The sequence below is a fragment of the Mytilus californianus genome, unplaced genomic scaffold (genome assembly GCF_021869535.1).
Source record: "Mytilus californianus isolate M0D057914Y unplaced genomic scaffold, xbMytCali1.0.p SCAF_4, whole genome shotgun sequence".
Classification (NCBI taxonomy): Eukaryota; Metazoa; Mollusca; class Bivalvia; order Mytilida; family Mytilidae; genus Mytilus; species Mytilus californianus.
Window position 1 is genome coordinate 14893906 of NW_026262690.1, and position 19567 is coordinate 14913472.

The 19567-nt window shown below is 33.0% G+C and overlaps 1 protein-coding gene across 1 annotated transcript in view; it reads left to right on the plus strand.

Moving 5' to 3' along the window:
* Positions 1–16470, plus strand: part of LOC127737540 (uncharacterized) — a 58857-nt gene extending 42387 nt beyond the window's left edge. The window contains exons 19-32 of the mRNA XM_052248357.1: positions 3878–4071; positions 4687–4986; positions 5503–5727; positions 6306–6443; positions 6836–6971; positions 8024–8210; positions 9168–9289; positions 9544–9755; positions 10006–10347; positions 11340–11434; positions 11811–11945; positions 12916–13226; positions 13822–13983; positions 14761–16470. Coding sequence (XP_052104317.1) covers positions 3878–4071; positions 4687–4986; positions 5503–5727; positions 6306–6443; positions 6836–6971; positions 8024–8210; positions 9168–9289; positions 9544–9755; positions 10006–10347; positions 11340–11434; positions 11811–11945; positions 12916–13226; positions 13822–13983; positions 14761–14827 — 2626 coding nt within the window. The 3' untranslated portion in view covers positions 14828–16470. The remainder of the gene's footprint in view (positions 1–3877; positions 4072–4686; positions 4987–5502; positions 5728–6305; positions 6444–6835; positions 6972–8023; positions 8211–9167; positions 9290–9543; positions 9756–10005; positions 10348–11339; positions 11435–11810; positions 11946–12915; positions 13227–13821; positions 13984–14760) is intronic.
* The last annotated feature ends 3097 nt before the right edge of the window (positions 16471–19567 follow it).

The following is a 19567-nucleotide window of genomic DNA, read 5'->3' on the forward strand; positions in this document are numbered from 1 at the left end:
TTACCGTAAATTAAATGTTAAATTGGTCCGTTGTGAACAGCATAAGGCTTACTTAACCCGATGTGAAAAAGGGATATGGTACCCAAGACACTTAAATCAAATATACAACCCCAAGTACCCGATACAACTCCCGAATTCCTTTTCGAATGGGAAGACGCACAACTAGAATTTGGCAGAACATTAGTGAAACTTTTAATTAAATATTGGAACAACCGATGCGAAATAATTTCATCTCAAATTGCAACTATGGAAATTAGATTAAAAGACAAAACAACTGACACTGAAATGGAACACATAACAAGTTTAATACAGAAAACAAAGCTATCCGTCGAAGACGAAATTAGCAAACGACCCGCGAATCCAGCTAAGCAACAATAAATCACCCAACCCCCGAAAATGCCGAGAACCAGAAAATTCATTAAACACAACATTTATAAAAAAATTAAGAATAAACCACAAAAGGATACATGTGCCGTAATAAATTTGAGCAAAAAACAATTAACATATGCCCAACACTCAGTGCTACAAAAAGGATTAAGTTTCTGTCCAACACCAGGCCCACTAAATGAGTTAGAACTTTTCAGAGATACACTAATTTTTAATAGAAGAATACGCCTGAAACACCATTTTCAAAAAAAGAACGATACCAGTGAAAGCACATATACTCCCAACCCGTTTAAATTACCTACAGGATGGACACCACCAGCGGGAAGAAATAAAGATTTGGATACATTTTTAAACCTTACTTCTGATGATATCTCACAAATTCCGAAAACAGGATTTATAAGAAAAAACCTCAACCGAAATCAATTTAGAGCCTTAAATGAATTAAAAAATGATCAGACCATTACACTTAAACCAGCAGACAAAGGAGGAGCAATCGTTATTATGGATACCATAGATTACATGCGAGAAGCAGACCGTCAACTTTCTAACACTACTTTTTACGAGGAAGTAAATAAAGATCTCAACCCCAAAATCGCCAAAGAAATAAAAGAATTCATTCTCGATATAAAACACAAACTACCCGAAACTCTACACGAATTCTTATTACAAAAACACTGGCGAACGCCACTATTTTACCTTCTCCCAAAAATTCACAAAACAGGAAATCCAGGTAGACCAATTATTTCACAAATAAACTCCCCTACTGCAAATATGTCAAAAGTTGTGGACCATTATCTAAAACCTTTCATCAAAGATATACCGTCGTATATTAAAGATACCACACATTTTCTACAAAAAATCGAATCGCTAGGCGATATACCACCCAACAGCCTTCTAGTAACGGCAGATGTAAGCTCACTGTATACAACCATTCCACACAGAGAAGGAATACTAGCAGCAAAAGAAATACTGAACAACAGACAAGAAAATTCACCAGCAACTTGGATACTTCTTAGATTTATGCACTTTATCTTAACCAAAAATTGTTTTAAATTCGGCAATAAATACTACATGCAAATTATGGGAACAAGCATGGGAACAATTATGGCTCCGGAATACGCCATTATATTTATGGACAAATTAGAGAGAGAATTCCTAAAAACACAAGTACTTAAACCATTAGTATGGTGGAGATATATAGACGACATATTTTTCATATGGCCACATACACGCAAGGATCTAGATTCCTTCATCAGTGCCCTCAACCAATTCCATCCTAGTATAAAATTCACAAGCCACATAAGTACAGAAAAGGTCGATTTCCTAGATACAACGGTAGTTAATAACCAAGGAAAACTCCACACAACTCTATACACAAAACCAACAGATGCGCACCTCTTCTTACATTACAACTCATGCCACCCGAAACACCAAAAAGAAAGTATTCCATTCAGTCAAGCACTGAGAATAAGACGAATTTGTACAGAAATCAATGATTTCGAATTTCACACAAACCGTCTGAAAGAACATCTCCTGACTCGGGGTTATCCCCGACAGGTTGTCGATTCTGCAATTTCAAAAGCAAAGTCGTTAAATCGAAATGATTTGTTAAAACCAAAGGAAACTGACCAACCCGTGAAGCCAGATATGATTCCATTAGTAATCAACTACCATCCAAAAATAAAAAATCTTAACGGAACCATCAACCAGAGGAAAGATATCCTCAAAAGAACTCCTGAAACTCAAACCCTCGCGAAACAAAAACTCATTGTTTCATATAGACGAGCCTTATCAATCAAACAAATACTAGTAAAAACCGAAATTGTACGCAAACAAACCCGTAAGGGTAGCCACCCTTGCGGAAAGAATTGCTATCTCTGTAGATTAATGAAAACCGCAGAAAGTGCAAAAAGTACCGTAAACAGTTACCAAATAGATATTAAACACGAAATTACATGCAACACAGAAAGTGTGGTGTATTTAATAGAATGCAAACAATGCAAAAAACAATACATTGGTCAAACGGGAAATAGCCTAAAAGAAAGATTCAGGGGACATCTACAGGACATCAACACTGAGAATAATACAAAACCAGTCTCGAAACACTTCACCTCAAATGGTCACAATAAACACGACGTCACCATAACAGGCATAACAACCACAGAACAAAACATAAACGTCAGACTAAGAACGGAAGAAGCTCTTATACATAAATTTGGAAGCACCGAACCCTGGGGCCTTAACAGACGATATGGCTAATACGAAGATTACCAAAAGAAAAGAAACTACAGGAACTTTCACAAGACGATTTAATTGCAAAAAATGCCCGAAAACTTTCTGCAGTATTTCTACTTTACGAAGACACCATAAGGAACGCCACGAACCAGTCGCAACAATGTTTGAATGCAAACATTGTGTTGCAACCTTCACTAGAAAATCAAATGCCGTAACACACCTTAAATCAAAACACCCAGATAAAGCCAGAGAAGATTATAATAGCTTCCAACAAAATCCTCGTGAAATGGCCAAAGCAATAGAAAAATGGAGACCACCATTTGAAGCCGTACAGAAAAAAGAATGGAACGGGAAAACACCTACATTCAGGACAATACCAGCTAAATCACCGTATGAGTATCACCAATCATCCACCTCAAAACCGAAAAAACCCTCAACAAGTGATTTGGAACAAGACCTGTACCTGTCGGATTCCGACTCTTCTTTAAATAACACTCCGCAATACATAACAAACGATTACGGTTATGTCATGGACCTTACTCAGGAAGACTACATAGACCTGACAACAAGCAGCAGTGATGAAACCATATGTTTAGATGAGCTACCGGAAGAACTATGGGACAGACATGTGTTTGTACATTCTATTTATAACATTTTTAGCTGAGACAATAATAACACAGAGTTGATATACAAACAATTTTAATTTACTTTCATTTTCATGTTGACAATCTATTTATATACATTTTCTATTTATACTTTCACTATTACTTCCCTTTCATAACAACTACTATACTATGACGTTGTCACAAGACAACCCGATTGTACACTTAAGTATGTTCAATGTATTATTTGTATCCTGATGACGGTGCCCTAGGCACCGAAACATGTCGATCAATAAATTTTCTGCAGCAGTCCCTCCAGTGTTGTTGTTATAAGACTTTCTACATTATTGTGTTTCATCATAACGACCCTGCATACCCGAGGTATCCACTTCAGGGACTCTAACTCACTACAGACTCACCAGGCGTTGGTTCACTTTCGTTTGTAATAATGTAAATAAAATACAAAACATATTGTAAACCATTAAAATGATACCCACAACATGCATTGAAAAACATACATTTAGAAGTTGAGGAGAGAATGAACAAGTATGCAGCTAGTTCGTGTGTTTGACCATGAAAAATAAACAAAATTTGGTTCTGGTAGCAAGAAAACACCATGTGGTAAAAACTTATGTGTGTATTATTCATTGTAGAGATGAGATTGTTGACATTGATATTGATTCCAAGGTCAGACAAATTCCAGACTTTGTCAAAATGTCAGGTGTAACAAAGCAAGTAGCAGCTGGACGATATAAACAAGGAGATGTCAGTGTGAAAACATTGATCACTCAGACATCTGCTGTAGTTAGACCCAAATCTCCATTTAGCACCACATCAAGTTCATTTGGTAAGTTTGTCATCAAGAAAATATCTTTGGTAACGTAATATTTTTCCATCTCCAACAAAAGGTAATTGGAGCTTGTTTTGGTGTCTGCCAGTTTGTATTCCTACAAGATAAGGGTCCTTGACATAATGTAGTAAGTTGTAATTTTGTTAAAATTTTAGAATGCTCCAAATAATCACCAAAATGTACCATCTCCTTTGCCATTTAATAACTCTTTTGATGAATTCCATAAATTGGAAATATATCTGAGTATCTATAAACAATATACAGCAAAAATGATTGGGAAGAAGTGATATGATTATTTGACCTGTGCTTGATCATTTTATATTTGTATTAAACGCTCTATGACCTAGGTGACTGATTTGTTGGCAAGACTTTGTTTTGCATTCCTTTTCATATTTGTCTGTGTAGAAAGTTGTCTATTGATCAAGGAAGATGGTGGCATATAAATTACTTGAGCTGATCTGTGTGACTTTTCACTGAAGTCAAGGAAAGAGGCACTTGTACTCTGAGGCTTTGTTATGTTTTGTCAGTTAATATCCTGTAAAAAGTTGATTGCTATGAGCACTTACACCCTTAGTTGTATATAAAGTGAGTTGTATGTTATGTTATTTGTAGCCCAGCATTCCTGTGAGGATGAAGTATTAGAAAACCTTATGATGGCCAAGGGAATTGATGAACCATTTGACCAGTATCCAGGATTGGTAGAATTCCTCAATGATAACCATTCCTATGCTGTATCATCAGAGGGGACATCAGACCTACCTAGTATTAGGATTGTAGTAGATAGACACAAATCTCTACTGGAGTCACTGTTTCCTATGGCTAAACTAGTGTTTAATCACCTCCATGGCAACATTACTCAGAATTCAACACACTGGGTCATGAATGTGACTGGAAAAATCAAAGAATGTCCAGGCAGGTTTATATTATAGAGATAATTTATGTAACCATTGCTCTAGAAAAATGTAGGTTTTTTGTTTGGTTTTTGTTTTTTTTTCTTGTTGTTTGGTTTGTTTTGTTATTTTAGTTTAGGAGGGGGGTTGTAAGTTGTAGGCGGTTGAATGAGTACGGTAAATTATTAAAAAGTGTGACTTGTGGTTAATAGATGAAGAAAGGGAATTTTGCAGAAAATCGTTTGATACAATCTTACAAGAGTTTTAAGATAAGACTATCTTCCTTGGATGTGACAAAGTCTTATTTGAAGAAGAAATCAGCTGGAAATAGGAAAGATTTTGAATCTTTTTTGAAAGAATTGTATAAACTGTTTTTACTATATATAGGAGACAAGTTCAAATGTTGCTGTTTTTCATAATAAAGTTATTTTTGATGCATAGTTGAGGAAGATTTATGGAAATAAGCAATTACACAATGCTTAAAAATTCACATGAAAAACCTGACTTATATCTAATTTTCCAATTTATACATTCATAGGTGTTTTAAGTATCAACTTGACAGATCCAGGATACCCTAGTGAACCTCTGTACCAGTTTGTAGCTCAAGTCAGGTGCCCTAAAACTTTTGAACTTTCTTTTGCTGTACCCACTGGGGACAAGAGTTATCTTGACAAGGAATTTGCACTCAGTGTCAAGGACAAAGATACAGTTCATCAGTTGTTTGTTTTTAAACCTGCAGGAAGAAAAAATGTTTACATGTCAGGTATGGCTAGACATTTAGGCACCAAATTTTACTTTTATGGAATTTATTTTTCTTGTATAAGATAGAATTTAGATTTATATATAACTTAATATGCATTATGTGTAGGAAAGAACAACAATTTGTATGCCCAGCTTACGATAGTAGGGCGCATTATGTTTTTCATTTGGAGCATCTGTCTGTCCATTCTTAATGTGGAGGAAATTCACCATAATGTTATGGTAAAATTAACTTTAACTTAGTACTTAAGTTCAATATGAAGTGAACATTTTAAAATATATGCCAAATTAGAATTGTTTCCCAAATTTCATGGTTTACTAAACATGGAAATGTGTTACTGCAAGAGGAGCATGATTTCCAATTGACACATTATTGTTTAAGATACTCTAAAGTAAAAAAGGTTGTAACTTTAAGCAGGTGCAGATTTTGATTTGATTTGAGGTTAATGGGAACAGACCCTAATACATTTTTTTATAAAATTAAGTTTAGCTTTAATTGAGACTTAAAAATTCATAGACCAAAATTTTGTAAAATTAGCAGTAAATCCACCTCTTGTCATGTTAATTATTGATGTTTTCTAGGTTCTACACAAGGACAAGTTACAACAACCAAAGATTCCAAACAACCATCACATTTTTCTATTCCATTCATGGCTACTGTAATTGGCGTGGTTGTCTTGTTACTATTTATAGCAGCCTTTGGAATGATGGTTAAATTTGGTAAGTTTCAACATTTATTTTGTATATTCAATCCTTACAGTTTGAAGTTTCTGAAAAACTAATATTCTCTTTAAGCAACATTTTTATATTTTTTATTAAAACAACATTTCAGAATTATCATGAAAATAGAAAACTGTTGAGTCTCAAATATCACAAATTTATCAATACCATCTTCATATGCCAGATTTACAGTGGGAATAAAGGAAATGTGGGGTGAATGTCAATGAGACAGCAACAAAATGACATTAAGAGGTCAACATGCAGTCTGTAACAATAGACTGTCAATATAATATGTCAAGCTTTAAATTATCCAGATTACAGTAGTTCATTAGAATAGCAGCACTAATATAAAAAATATATAAATATTTGTGCAGTCTGACATTTTTTTTCAGGCCAACCTACAAGTGATGTATTAGAATTCAAGTGGTGCCACCTAGTGTTAATGGTAGGATATATTTCCTTCCATTTCCTATTTGCTGTGTGTGCCTCCATGACAGTATTTGTTTTGGTCATTGTTGCAGTTAATAGGTAAGTGGTGCCACCTAGTGTTAATGGTAGGATATTATTACTTACACAGTGTGCTGTGTGACGAATTTATCTTACTGACTATCTTAACGTGGTATTTAGACTAGTGGCCTATCAAAGTGATCAAGTCTTAAATATAAAGAACCTATTTCCATTGGTCTATACAAAAACAAATGCCAACAATAACAACTTGTAATGTGTTTATTTGAATGGTTCATCATCAATTACTTCATCTGTTGTCCAGGTGAAACGTTTTAGATTTTCCTCAACGCCGTGTTGTTTTATAAAAGGTATAACACCACTACTAACCATGTATTAAAATAAACCATGCCTTCTATATATTAAATATTAAGTATACAAGGTCTACACACAGTCGCTTTTAACCAATGATATTAGATAAATTAGATAAATTTCCTTCCATTTTCTTTTTACTGTGTGTGCCTCCATGACAGTATTTGTTCTGTTCATTGTGGCAGTTATAAATCACACCCCTATCAACCTGAGACACCAATATAATCACAAGAGCTCTGCTTGAGGGATTATATTGGTTGGGGGTGGATATGGTGTGTGATATTGAAAAGCCATATGGTATTCTCTATACGACAAAAAAGAATTTTAACAAGAATATATGCAAACACTTATTGTAGCAGCACGATTCCCCATTATTGTATTAATATGGATTCATTTATTTTCGTTAGTACCAATTTTCGTGTGTGATTCACAAAAACTTGCATTTTTGTGGACATATGATTTTGTGGTTTTATAAAAGTTTGCATACAAGCTTGAAGAAAATGTTTAATTCGTTGAACATTTAAATTGTTGGTTCACCTCTTCCGGGAAATCGTCAAAAATGGGTACCCAACCAATAATAGTAAACCCACGGTACACATTACAATTTACTTGTTTTTACTACTAGGTATATAATAAAGTAAATTATAATATATTAAATTAAACAAATTTTGCTGTTACCTATAAGCCTGTTTCACTTGTTTTCAATTTTAACGATTTTTAGAATGGCAACATCAATTATATGATGTTTTCCTTTCATGTTACAGTGATACAACAGCTTTCCTGAAAAATTACCAACAACAGAGATCAGTCAAGTCAGCCTTTACACATTTAGAACTAGATCATATGGAGCGCCATCTTCTGGCTGAAATCCACCGTCAGAATTCTGTAGCTAATACCAGTAAACAGCTGTGTGACCAGCAGATGCTTATTATTATTGAGAATCTAAATGATGTATGTAGGTCTTGTGTTTAACCAGGGAAAATTCCGCTCATAAAGTAAATCAAATAAAGGAAATGTTTGTTTAGTAAACACTTCTAGATTGATTGATTGTTGCTTGCTTAATGCCCAATGGCCATTTATACAAATCTAGAAGTATGACTGTTAGTCAATAGAAATTCACATCATAAACTAGTCACTTTATTATTGGGTTAAAATAATTTGCAACTTACATCTGCTATTATGTGGAATAATGATAGTCAGAGCTTTATTTGGTCAGTATAAAAATTTAAAGCACTGTTTCGTTGTTTCGTTGAGCTCTAGCTTCCTTTTTATTTTAACCATTTTCTGATTTTTTCCTTCCAGAGTTTTGATATTTTATCTTTGAAATTTGACATATCTGAATGGTCTCATGATAAACTCAAGTTTGCTGTAACAATTTAGTCTATATGATATTGTTATACAATGTTTGGTTCCATATCATGAAGACAAGCTTCTTTCTGATTTAGCGAGTTTTTACAATTCCAGAGTTAAAAGTAACAGGACTTGGCACTCACACCACATCTTCTTATTTCTATTGATTTTCAATAATAAAGTGGTTACTTTTTTCCTTTCTTGAAAGTTGATTGTTTTAGTCCTTGACATTTTTCAATAAACAACTTATGTTTTTACTGCAGTTGATGCTTATAATATCTTGCTTGTTTAAACATCTGCACTGGGTTGCATAAATATCAATTAACAGTAAATGTCAATTTTAAGTGTTAATTAAATCATTAACAAATACAACAGATTTAATTCTAATTCAGATATGTGCAACTCAGTCTTGGTTTGCATGTCTATCTATCAATTTCCAATCAATTAGCAGTTGTATATCTATCTCGAAAACTAAGCATTTAGCAATTTATTAATAATTCAAAAGACACTAAATGGATTCTTGAACTTTTCACCATAGATGATATGATTTTCTTTCAGTTGAGGAAGGAGATTGAAAGAAACACTACAGAAGATATTGGCAAAAAGGACATTAACAATTTATTGAGCAATCAGATGAAAACACTGGCACAAAAGTTCACTACTAATATAGATATTTTTAGGTATGTTTATAGTTTCACTAAGATATATAAAAAATGTTCACACTGATCACTGATCTCTCACACCTTGTAAAAGCTTTAACATTGCATACCTTTAAAGTCACATGATTTCATTATTTGAATTCAGCCAATGACCCAATATAGTTTTGTCACACCAACCCATGATCTTATCAAATTTTTTATGGTGTTTTGGTTGGTATTCAGTCCATGACGTAATAAAATCCTGACAATATCAAAACAATCTAATTTCATTTCAGAGAGAGATTTGAAAGTTATATAAAGTTTATGAGACAGAAATTTACCTCCGAGTTACAACAGACTTACAGAAGTATGGAACAGAATAAATGGTTAACTACTGCACAGTTCTTACGTAGATCTGTTAAAAATGTCAGGGATCTGGAAAATTTACCGACCAGACCATTCTTACAGTGGTTAGGAATACCTGAAGATTTAACTCAGTTGTCGTTAGGTGAGTAAAACCTGAAAAAAATCTACCTTCCTGACATTCTAACATAGGTTAAGAATTCCTTAAGATTTAACTTAGTGTTTTTCTTCAGGTGAGTAAAACCTGAAAAGTCTCTCAATCAGACCATTCTAACATAGGTTAGGAATACATGAACATTTAAATCAGTTGTCTTTAGGTGCTGCTTTAGAAATTGGAAGTATAATTATGATATGTTTTCATTACAGAAAACGTAAATCAAATGTTTTTATTCCAGATAAACCAATTCCAGTTCCAGTATTACCAAAGTTTGATGATGTGTTCATCCCTGGAACAAAAGGAAATCCAAATCCAGCAACCAACAAACGTTCAGAAAGAACTCACCAGTATCATAACTTCTGGATCCAGCCAGAGATGTTACATAGCAACCATTCTCAAGGACACAATGACCCTTACAGAGAGGAAGAGACCAGTAGTTACAGTGGATATATGGTATTCTTTGCCCTGATGATTGTCATAGATGTTGTTTGGTTTCTACATCGCATGTTAAAAGCTGTGGGAGTTTGTAATTTGATATTATATGGATATCCTATTTATGTGGACATCAGAGACAAAACAGGTAATCATTTAAAAGATTTAAATGGTCGGTGTAAGTGTTAGAGATTGTAGTTTGATATTATATGGATATCCTATTTATGTGGACATCAGAGACAAAACAGGTAATCATTTAAAAGATTTAATTGGTCAGTGTAAGTGTTAGAGATTGTAGTTTGATATTATATGGATATCCTATTTATGTGGACATCAGAGACAAAACAGGTAATCATTTAAAAGATTTAATTGGTCAGTGTAAGTGTTAGAGATTGTAGTTTGATATTATATGGATATCCTATTTATGTGGACATCAGAGACAAAACAGGTAATCATTAATATGTTCACATAAAGAAGGAGATGTGGTATGATTGCCAATGAGACAAATATCCACCAAAGTTCAAATGAAATGGATGTAAGCAATTATAGGCAACAGTACTGCCTTCAACAATGAGAAAAACATGGTTATCTAACCTGTTAGATTCGATTGGTCTGTGCAGTTCATTATGTGGTTAGGTGTGAATATTATAAGCAAAAAAGGAAGAAAAGGGAGGGAGATGTAAAAAATATACTGACATATATATATTGGACTGTCTGTTGTCTATTTCCATAAATACACAAGTAAAAAGGAAAGGTCTGAAAGGTTATGCTACAGTTGGTTGTGAACACCTTTGTAGGTATTTTATCTATTTATCGATACCTCAGTGCATTGATCAACTTGGGGTTGTTTTTGTCTTTGTTGTTATGGTACATGTATATTGTGTCTATCAGGGATGATTTCTACTATAAAAAGGGGGTGGGTTTGAGTAGTTCACTGGGATGTTAATGCTGTAATCTGATTTTATATTTTTTATGTGGAATAGGTGAAATAAAGGGGTTAATTGAGAAGTATTATGATGCAGATCTGTGCTTTAAATTTAGCTTTAACAATTTTGATTCTGACTATTGTCATCAGTAAGACATTTTTTATAAAAATTATATTCTAGTATATTTAGGTGTTAATGTATTATATTGTTGTAGATCCAACACAAGAAGTAGATGATGAAGCTGCTAAACGACAAAAAAGATTGTTTAAGTCAGGATTCTGTAAAACATTGAGGGATTTAATGCTAAAGGTAAAGTATGGTCTAATCTGATTATCCAAAACTTAAACCAAATTCATGTATAAAACAGCTACACCTTTCAAAAGTTTAAGGGGAGTGGGGTGATATGTTGGTAAGTAGCCCTCAGTTTTCTTTAATTATAAACATTTTAGGGTAGTTTTGGCTAAACAAAAAAATGAGAAATTAAGGACACAGATATTTGTCAGACAGATACATAAAAGTAAGGGATTGATGATTAATGTTTGTCATACATTATCTCCCTTTGTAACAGTATTCTTTATGAGATTGATTTTTACAAGAAGAAAGTTAATCCATATCTTACAGCAGTATGTAATAGTAATAACCTTAAACTTAAAAGAAATTATAGATGGAATGTTTTATATTTCAGTCATTGGTCAGCATGTTTGTCCCGAAGGTGATAGCTACAGTGTTTGTTTGTTTGTTTGTTTATGTATTGTCAATGGCAACATTCCATTTTGTCAACAGAGAAACATTTAGTTATCTAGGATACTACAATAATATGGTAAGTATGAATACTTTTATTCTAATCTACATTCTTTTTTTTTAAAAGGAGATACAAATGCATCTTCCCTGAAGGTTCAAATTATAATGAAATGAACAAGAATTATAAAGTAAACAATGAACATAACAATACAAAAGATCTACATATATCAGGATCATTTATAACATATATTATTATGTTTAAGGTTTATGACCCCTTCTGTAGCTATGTGTATTAAGAAATTTTCAAAGTGCCGTTATATCAAAACAGCAAAGATAATGAATAATAAAGATGTGATATTTTGTACATATACCAAAGGGAAATTTCGTTCAAAGCAATATTATTTATTGTTTTATTGCATTTAATAGAAAATGGGGATTTTGTGGCAAATAAAGGCAAGACGTTTGCACAAAATCCGCAGACTTTAGTACAAAGATTTTCGTTATGAAATTTTAAACATAGATTACTCACTTATTTGTCCATGATGTGCTAGCGTTTATTGTTTACAAAAAGTCTTGAACAACCCTCACATTCCAAAAAACTTTGTGCTGTGAGTCTCTTAAGTCAAGTGCACCCTAGGAGGTGTTCTTGAATTGGTCCATATTTATATTTGTTTTAACCAATTCTTAATTTATGAACTTGTTTTAAGGAAATCATTGTTAGCACTGCATGCAATAATCCTCTATCTATCAAGCACCGAATTGTTAAATATTAGAGTACAAGGGGAAAGGCTGTGGATTTTCTATAAAATGTCCATATGTTTAGCATTGAAACAACAAAAGGGTACATAATCCTTAAATTGAAATTTTGTTTTGTTACCACAAAAGTCATTGAAGACATCCAACTGATTTAATAGTTTATATTATAGTGTTGTTAACTGCTGTTTCTGTATTGACCCTAGCTATAATTCTAGCTAGGTTAGCTGTAATGACCCCCAAGACCTAAAGTTTCCATGCAGGGATGAATATATTTTGTAATATTATATTAACAGGATGATTTGCTGAAACTAAATGAGAAATTCATCAACAGACGTTTAGAAACTCATGCTAGTCGTATTAACTTGATGCAATATCCTGCATACCAAGAAATAGCTAATTTATATGTACAGCGCCACCTATACCTGTACAGATCAACAGAGAATCACTTAAAGTCAATGCATGGTGCACATTCATCTTTCTACTGTGATTATCTTAAGTCAATTAATGTGTCAGCAGTGTGTGATAATAGTGTGACCTCTAACCTTCCAGAGGTTGTAGTGTCAGCCTGTCAGTTTGAGAAGATCAGTCCAAGACATTATCTAAGGTATTTTTTTTTATATTTCTAGTCTTATCGCCAAAGAAGGTCACTCAACATTTACGTACTAAACAGATACTTTTGAAAGCAATTTCTAATATCTAGCCAGGAATACTTGGAATTGTAACCTCTTATCACCATCCAAATACTTAAATTAAAGCATACAATAGCTTTGACATGATAGTAAACACAATTTCTTTTTTAAGCATCTTAAAAATCAACAGGATTTATAAACTTCCGTGCACAAAAAAGTTTTTCATATTACTCCCTTGATTGAGCAAGATTACATGAAATCACAGGCCAACATTTATCTTTGTTGCTAGTACAATGCTCATGAATAAAAGCAGATGTGGGGTGTGTTCCCATAAGATAGCAGTCTAACAACATGAATAACAGAAACATCAAGAGGGCAACATAAAGTCTTCAACAATAGACGATAGCTGTAGTAAACGGCGGATGGTTCAATAGAATGCTTGCTTCATTGTTCTGATATGATTCTTCTTTACTGGCACACCACTTAGAGAACAATAACTCTGACTTACAGATGAATGATTTGTTCAGTATGATAACTGTTTCATCGTTCTGATATGATTCTCCTTTATAGGCACACCACTTCAGAGACAAACATCTCTGACTTACAAATGGATGAGTTTTTGTTCAGTATACGGAAGCTTATAGAGGATACCTGTTACATTGTGCTGATATTTATGTCTGTTATTATCATCAAGGAGTTGTTAGGAACTGTCATATGGCTCTATATGAAAAGGTTTGTATATTATCTTTTATTCTGAGAGTAATTCATTCAGTACCTGTAAATAGATATAGGAAGATGTGGTATGAGTGCCAATGAGACAACTCTCCATCCAAGTAACAATTTATAAAAGTAAACCATTATAGGTCAAGGTACTGCCTTCAACACGAAGCATTGGCTCACACCGAACAGCAAGCTATAAAGGGCCCCAAAAATTACTAGTGTAAAACCATTCAAACGGGAAAACCAACGATCTAATCTATATAGAAACGAGAAACACGTATGAACTACAAATACAGACGACAACTACTGTACATCAGATTCAAGCCTACAACCTTTTGAAATTTATATTATGAAGTATTTACTTTCTTAATAATAATATTTTGCCTAGGAAAGTAGTCATAAACAGATAATCTATGCTGTTTCAAGCTGAGGAAAGTTTCAAGGCTACATCTCATCTCAGGGCTATCACTATTGTCCTTCATTGAGATTGTAACAAAAAAAATGTCCCCCTATTCTCAGAACCATCAATAATCTACAAGTATCAGAAGTCAAGTACAAAATTACAGTAAAATCAGGATAACATAATAAACTGGTACAATGAATGGTAAATTATTGTCATTTCCATTCATCAAAAATAGTTGATTAAACAATGTTTCACTATTTTATGATGCACAATAACTGGGATTTCTGGCCATGGAACTATTTCAAAACTTCCAAAACAAAACAAAACAGAATTTCACATTTGATGTATGAAGTGAATCAAAATGACAGATTTTGTTTTCTTTACAGATCGGGATTTATTAATCTACGGATTATATTTGAAGCAGATGAACCACCTAACGTCCCTCACAGATGAATGACAAGAAATAAGTGATGAATAAACAAGGAATCGCAATATCTTGCCAACCTTCATGACTGTGGTATAACTATAATGATATATCGGTGCTGTTTGAAAATGGATAGCCATAGACAATTTAACTGCTGTAAGGATCATTTTCATGGCCTAGATAGATAGAATATCAACTACATTTATCAATTCATCATCCACCAAGTAGTTGGCTTTGTTGTGTGAGGTGAACATCTGAACCAAACTGCATAACTGAAACAGCTATCTGGTTGTAAATATAGTTAGATACTGCTAGTTGGTTTATCAATGTTAGACAAGTCTAGTTGTTTTGTCAGTGTTAGACGTGTCTAGTTATAATATCTGTGCAATAGGTAAAGCTTGATATCAGCTGTGATGAAGAAAAACTTGTTTTATGTTCTTTTTTATATTTTATGTTGATCATTTGATTTAAATTTCTGTCAGAAAAAAAGTTTATATTATTAAATTGTCTTCCTGAAAATATTTTCATGATTGTATTTTTTTAAATATTTTTTTTTTAATTTTGTATTTTTACAGTTTGCATCTTTGTTTTAATGTTATTTTCAGACTTTGTGCTTGAATCAATAGACAGTGTATAGTAAGAATTCATAAAATTTCATCTTGAAATCAAATTTTAAAGTTTACAAATTGAATATTAATGATGATTGCAAAGATAGGTAATTTAGATATGATTGAAATATAAGTTTTATTCAAATCAAGTAATAGAACCATGTTAACAATTGTGTTATTTTATTTAGTTTTTCCATCTAATTTGTTAATATGAATTTGTTTGTATATAGGCTTTAATGGTGCAGCAATATGATTATTGAATTAGAGAGGTGCTTATTGTGGGATAATTCAGTATCTTATGGCAAGTCAGATTGATCATAAACATGGGTACTTATATTTCTATGTTATCTTTACTGCACTGAAAGTTACAGATTAGAATGGTGTAGTACTTTTCAGGACAATTTGCAAATACCTTAATATGACATCCCACTTTCACTTAGGGTAATGGGAACTGTATGGAGGTTCATGGTTAGATCTTGTTCAATATTTCAGCAGATGTGACATTTTATTGTGTCAACTCTTGCTTTTTCAATAAGCATATCAAGTTGCTAAAATCTACGTCATTTTGACTTTAGGTGGATAGTTGTCTCATTGGCAATCATACCACATCTCTTATTATATATATTAATTATATTTACATGATAAATATGTCTAAAAACTCCTGCCTTTTACAAGAACATTGGTGAAAACCAGTATGCCATCCCTAATTTAAATGCTTCTCATCATCCAGTTTATAGTTTGTAGTTTTACTTAACTAGCTGTGAAATGTACATCTGGTGCAGTAAAATTGGTACCTTAATGTTATTACTTTACTTCATTTACATACACATGTCACTGTATAAACTCACTCTTTTAGATACCATTGCTGTTACAGTTGTTAACTAAATATGCTTTACTCACTGAAGCATAATAAGATGTTTTTTTATATTTTCATGTATTTTAATTAATGTGTCTTAACTTTGTTAGTTATGTTGTTTGTTTTGTCTAATGTGTGTTTGTTTATTTAATTGTATGATCTCTTACATCACTAATATTTGATGAATAAATAAAAGAAATACATTATTTATTTTGATTCTTTTATTACTGCCTACAAATGGCCTACTTTATAATAAAATAATGTATCCAATTATTATAACAGCTGCTTATGTTCTATTGTTGGAGTGCTCACTCACAGATGTTTACGCCATATGTCTTTTTTATTCATAGCAGGATTTCTTAACTTAAATTATCTTTGCACAATTTGTTTTACAAAAAAATATGCAATCTTGGTAACATTCTCAATTAGCTTACAGTGAACTTTTAAACAAACATATATGACAATACGTAGAACCAAACAGGCACTGATCATAAAACACCATGGGAACTAACTAGAGTTGCTGTAAGCATTGCTCACAAAATAATATCACTTTCTCTTGAAAGTTTATAATTAGCTAAGGGAAAACCTCAAAATAATATATAAAAAAACAGGAGGTGAACTTTTTAATCAATATACTATTGAAATTGTTGCGAGGTTTTTATTAATGCGACTGTATGAGTATCGCAATAATAAAAACTTGGATTCTGATATCTGACACATATATCTGTTTGTAGATTAGGCTAAAACCACAATAATTAGTCTTGTATTTGTGTTCATTCTTCAAATATCGCAATAATAAATGCACACAATCATTTCTGAATTTACAGTATTTTCATATTGCAGCCTTTTGACTCAAGAGAATATAATTTTTCAAAAGGTTACATACTGTGGTAGGACATTCTCATACTCGTTCAAGTAAGAGCAAGTAAAAGAAGCAAAAGAAGCTTACAATCAATACAATTTGGAACACATTCTGATACTCATTCAAGTATGAGCAAGGAAAAGAAGTTAAATGAAGCTTACAATCAGTACAGTTTGGGGAAAAAATTGACTGTTTTATGTTTTCTAATCATTACAAAATAATTGCAAAACAGTTAACTTTTTCTAAGAAGGTGTTTAGGAGGAGTTGTGGATACAAAATGAGTACACCTCAAATAAAGAAATGAAAAAGTCCATGATTTGCTAAGGGAAACACAAAAAGGAATTCCTATCAAAAAGAAAAATAGGAGGTGCAAAGTGGAAAGTTTTTAGATAGTTTTGAAAAATTTCAGTAAGGGGTACACATTTTGTTTCCATAACTGGAAAACAACTTTGGTATATAAAGCTCTCGAGGATAGTATGTGAGACAGACTATCAGGGGATAGTTTGAGTGCTTGTTTGGTTTGAAATCTAGTTTCATGCCTTTTACTGGCAAAGTAGCTTGTAAGTGCATTTTGTTGGTTGGTGTTTAATGTGCACATAGAGAACATTGTTGATTATCTTACTGCAGACTGCAGGTGTTTGCAATCTCTGTGCATAGATTAGGATTGTAATGGGGCAGATTTTTTTAACTTTTACAACAAGTTGTGCATGTTGATTGTTCCCACTGCTGGTCAAACATGTCTTCAAGATCTCTGTACTTAAAATAATTAGGGCTGGTAAAACTTTCAAGATATTCCGAGACAATAAATGCAACAAACGTATCCTACAGTAGGTTCCAGGTTCTCGTTTTATTTTTGAATACCGGGGTATATTAGATGTAAATGATAATAATTAGTTCAATGATGGACTGGACCCTCTTTCGTCATGTATCTCTGCCATAAGTTTACTTACTGAAAACAAAGCATGGAAAACATCATTAACAAATACAGGTATTTCTGCTGTATCTGCAATATTTCTACCAACCTTTGTTGAATGAGTGCATTCGTTTTTCCTGTTTTTTCCTGGTTTTTTTATATATATATATATGTGTGTGTATGTCTGAAATAAACATTCGATTATATTGATAAAAGATACCAAAGTGGTATTCAAACTCAAATAAGTCGAAAAAAATAAACTGACAATGCCAAGACAAAAAAACTTAAGAGACAAACAACAGTACACAAAACACTACATAGAAAACTAAAGAATGGGAAGCAGGAATCCCACTAAAAACCAGGGGTAATCTCAGGTGCTCCGCAAGGATAAGCAGATCCTGTTCAACATGTGGTATCTAGTCACGGGCTGCTATTTGCCAAACTAGTCAAATTTGGTATATGGTCAGCTGCAAGTGACACTTGCGTTTCCAATGCCCTGATTCTTCTATTTTTGAGTTGTTTAATATTATCATAATTATGTGGTCCTAATTATGTCAATTGAACCGATTTTCATTTGTGACATTGGTATTGTATATTTTGTGGTTTTGTTGGTTTTATTGATTTCTTTTTTATTTTCAATTTTTCAAATTCGATTTTCCCAGTCTACAACTTGTTTTTTTCTTGTTAATGAGAATGCCATCCTTTTTCTACTTTCTGGTTTTTTTTCACATTGCTTTCCTCCTTTAGTGTTACCAGAGACGTATTATATGTCTCTGGTGTTACTTTGGCGATGTAGTTTGGTTTTGAAAAGCAAATTCATTATAGTCGTTGATGCTGATATATTTTGGTGCTAATATTTCTAGCAGTAATCCTGCATGCTGTGATTGTTCACATCGTTGTCATTTGGTCTTTAATGAATAATTGTTTTATATTGACGGCTCCTTATTTGTAAAAACAATTTCCCTTATTACGTAGCAGTATAATGATAACACAATGCAGGTATGTGCTATCCACCAAAGGCCTAGGGACGAGGATATAAACAACTATAAGTATGTAGCACTATGTTCCACCAGAGACATATATACACATGTCTCTGGTTCCACTTGCTGGCTACAGAATATAACATTTCATTGTTTTAAAAAGGTAACGGCATGGGTAGCACGTTGTGGACGTTTCCATTGCTGGGGTCACAATGATTCAATTAGCAAATTATCAACAAGGAAAACTAATTAGACGGTTGGAGAGAAACGTAGCTTGTCTATGAAGTTCACTTTGTTGGCAACAATACGTTTCGAAAAGTGAACGAAAGATGTGTGGATACCAAGGACACTTTCAAAACTCAAAAGGTCGAACTCATAACGCCGTGGCAAAAACGAAAGGCGACGAAAAGATAAACAAGCCACGTTAACCTAGAAATCTAAATGCATATCAACACGAACCCAACCAAAAACAAGGGGTGATGTCACGGGTGCTCCGGAAAGGTAAGCATATCATGCTCCACTATTGGCACCCCTCGTGTTCATTATGGTT